Source organism: Pristiophorus japonicus, chromosome 4, assembly GCF_044704955.1.
Source record: "Pristiophorus japonicus isolate sPriJap1 chromosome 4, sPriJap1.hap1, whole genome shotgun sequence".
Classification (NCBI taxonomy): Eukaryota; Metazoa; Chordata; class Chondrichthyes; family Pristiophoridae; genus Pristiophorus; species Pristiophorus japonicus.
In genome coordinates, this window is record NC_091980.1 from 133,174,569 (window position 1) to 133,177,907 (window position 3,339).

General features: G+C 40.4%; 1 protein-coding gene across 1 annotated transcript; it reads right to left on the reverse strand.

Moving 5' to 3' along the window:
• Window positions 1-1,287: 1,287 nt before the first annotated feature.
• Window positions 1,288-3,104, reverse strand: LOC139262679 (ferritin heavy chain, oocyte isoform-like). Its single transcript, XM_070877830.1, has 4 exons — window positions 3,003-3,104; window positions 2,314-2,460; window positions 1,787-1,912; window positions 1,288-1,443 (listed from the first exon to the last, which is right to left on the reverse strand). Exons 1-4 carry the CDS (start codon window positions 3,102-3,104, stop codon window positions 1,288-1,290), a joined length of 531 nt encoding a protein of 176 aa, XP_070733931.1.
• Window positions 3,105-3,339: the final 235 nt, after the last annotated feature.

A 3,339-nucleotide genomic window follows, 5' to 3' on the forward strand; every position in this document is an offset into this window, starting at 1 on the left:
GGTAATATATTAGCATGGATAGACCAGCTAACTAACAGAACAGTCTCAGGAGAAATGGGTCATTTTCTAGTTGTCAGTGACTAATAGGGTGCCACAGGGATCAGTGCTGGGTCCTCAACTATTCACAATCTATATTAATGACTTGGATGAAAGGACCAAGTGTGATGTAGCCACATTTGCTGATGACAAAGATAGGTGCGAAAGCAAATTGCGACGACACAAAAAATCTGCCAAAGGATATAGACAGGCGAAGTGAGTGGGCAAAAATTTGGCAGATTAAATATATTGTGGGAAAATGTGAGGTTATCCACTCTGGCAGAAATAATAGAAAAGCAAATTATAATTTAAGTGGAGAAAAATTGCAAAGTGCTACAGTACAGAGGAACAGACCTGGGGTCCTCATTCATGAAACAAAACATTGCTGTACCTGCATAGTAAGTAATCAGGAAGGCAAATGGAATGTTGGTATTTATTCCAAGGGGGATACAGTATTAAAGCAGAGATGTCCTGCTACAACTGTACAGAGTATTGGTAAAATGAAGCCACACGTGAAGTATTGAATACAGTTTTGGCCTCCATATTTAAAGGGAAAGATATACTTGCAGTGGAGTCTGTTAACTAGTTTGATTCCAGAGATGAGCATGCCAACTGAAGATAGTTTGGGCCTCTACTCATTAGAGTTCAGAAGCATGAGGTGATATTATTGAAACATACAAGATAATGAAAAGGGTCAAGCAGGTAGATGAGTAAAATATTTCCATTAACCAGGAAACTAAAACTAGGGGACACCTCTTAGAGCTGACATAGGGAGGAATTTCTTGGGATTCTGTGCCCAAGAGAGCTGTGGAGGCTGGGTCATTGAACATATTTAAATCAGAAAGACTGATTTTTGAACAATAATATAGTAAGTTTATGAGGAGCAGGCAGGGAAGTGGAGTTGAGTCCATGATCAGATCAGGAGGCTCAAGGAGCTAAATGACCTATTCCTACTCCAACTTCATATGTTTTTAAAATTTCAGAATCTCAACTATTGCACAGCTCAGTGCAATTCTTGATTGAAACAAACCTAGTTATGTTAATAGAAAATAAGCAACCACTCCAAACTTACAAGGAGACAAAACCCAGTCCAATATTGAACAGTTTATTTACAGTATGTCACATGTCACATCAAGAGCCCAGGTCTCACAGCTCTTTGTACAAAGTCAAAAGGTATTCTCTGCAGCACAAAGGGTCCTAATTATGGAAATACAAGTACTAAACACAATAAGCTTGATCCTATCAGTCAGTTTAGTCACTCTCCCCCAGGGTGTGCTTGTCAAACAGGTACTCTCCCAGGCCATTCTCAGGGGCTCCCAGTCTCTTCAGGTTGGTGATGTGATCTCCAAGCTCCTTGATCATCTTCACTTGTTCATCCAAGTAGTGGGTCTCCAGGAAGTCACACAACTGAAAGAGGGAAACTAGTTATGTCCAGCAGCAGATTTCAAGGAATGTCAGCTTCTGCTTGAGAATTTAGATTTGAATCCTCTTGAACTGGAGGATAGTCAAGTGGTGCAATTGAGATTGATGGAATTACTGCATCATTAGATTAAACTTACTGCACAATAGGTGCTCAGATCCCAGGACACATTTACTAGTCTGTCTACAGTAAGTCAACTTACCCCATCACTTCCCAAAATAAAAACAAAGACACCAATACAAAGCTTTTGGGCATGGAGATCGTTATAATTAGGCTCAGGAAAACAAGGATCCACAATCTCAACCCACATTAAATTCATTAAAAACTCACATGAGGGTCTGTCCTCTCAGTGGAGAGTTTGTGGAGATCCAGCAGACTCTGGTTCACATTCTTCTCCATCTGCAGAGCTCTCTGCATCGCCTCCAGACCATTGCTCCACTCATCCTGCTCTGGTTTCTGGAAAGGAAATTCAAACATTTAGTTTACAATGGATTAAATAAATATTTGAAGGAAATTAGGGGTGCAATCAAAAGTCTACTTTACCATGAACCTATGTGAGAAATTAAAATTGCCATTAAGCTATCGCAACCATGGGGTCATATTGATGAGGAAAATAGCATAGATGTACTCAGCGGGAAGCTAGGCAATTGCATGGGGAGAAAGGAATAGAATGATATGCTGACAGGGTGAGATGAAGCAAGGTGGGAGGAGGCTCGTGTGGAATATGAAAACCGGCAAAGACCATTTTGGCTGAATGACCAGTGTCCTGCAAATTGAAAATAATTGCTTTAGAATGTACTGGGAACATTCAGTCTAAGGGGAGCCAGACAAAAGGCCACTCCTTTATTGAATCCAACCTTGATGTCCGCCAAGATGATCCGTCCTCCACGCCGATTCTGGAATTTCATCAGTTTCTCAGCATGCTCACATTCCTCATGTGACTGCTCCTTGAAGAACTCAGCAAAGTGACGCAAGGCAACATCATCCCGGTCAAAGTAGAAAGACTACAGTGGGATCAGAAGAATAGTTGGTATTGAATGGCAGACACATTCTTGTAAATTACATCAATTCAATCTCAATATTTCACTTTTGTTCAAGGGTTAAGTCTCACTGAACTTATATGTACATGGACATGGAAACAATCTTGATACCCTTACCCAATAAAAAACCTGGGCCCTACATCAATGTGTTTTTGGGGGTCTGTAGGAGGATGGGAAAATAAGTATTTCCAGATTTCCACCACACTTGCAGGATAGACTATTTCCTGACTTTCCATCTAAATGTCCTAGCTCTAATTTTAAGATAATATCCCCTTATTGCAAAGGCATTGTAGGGCAAGTTATTGAAGTGATTTAGAATGAGAATATGAACTCTGAATTCCATGCATTGAGTGCAGAATGTATTCCAAAGAAACTTTAACAAGCTCAAAAGAGCCCAGGAAAGGGAGTCATTTAGATTAAAGATACTCAGAATAGGTGGGCTAGATACAGCACAGAATTCAGTAAATTCACATTACATAGTCTCCACTGTGAAGCAGTCAACTCACCATAGAGAGATAAACATAAGAGGAATAGAGCTCCATGTTAATCTGCTTGTTGACAGCATCCTCACAGTCCTGGTGGTAGTTCTGACACACTTGAGAAGCCATTTTTTTTTTACAAATCTAAACTTTGTTGAAGTAACAAACTGAGATTTTAGTAACCACAAAATCCTGTATTTATACTGAGGGATAATCCAGGGTGCGGCAACCTAGAGGATGAGTGACAGTCTTCAATATCCAATCAGAAGTTGCAGCCTCTCAGAGCACCAATCAAGTAATGGGAGGAGGGTATATGGACTCCCAAAGCCAGTCAGATCTTTGAAGAATGAGCATCATTGGCTGA

What these genes read in the sequence shown, in the direction of transcription:
- LOC139262679 (XM_070877830.1), bottom strand. Translation starts at nt 3,104, where the DNA reads ATGGCTTCTCAAGTGTGTCAGAACTACCACCAGGACTGTGAGGATGCT. An exon ending in CTTATGTTTATCTCTCTATG is followed by an intron (nt 2,461 to 3,002) that starts GTGAGTTGACTG and finishes ATCCCACTGTAG; the next exon opens with TCTTTCTACTTTGACCGGGA. An exon ending in CTGAGAGGACAGACCCTCAT is followed by an intron (nt 1,444 to 1,786) that starts GTGAGTTTTTAA and finishes TCCCTCTTTCAG; the next exon opens with TTGTGTGACTTCCTGGAGAC.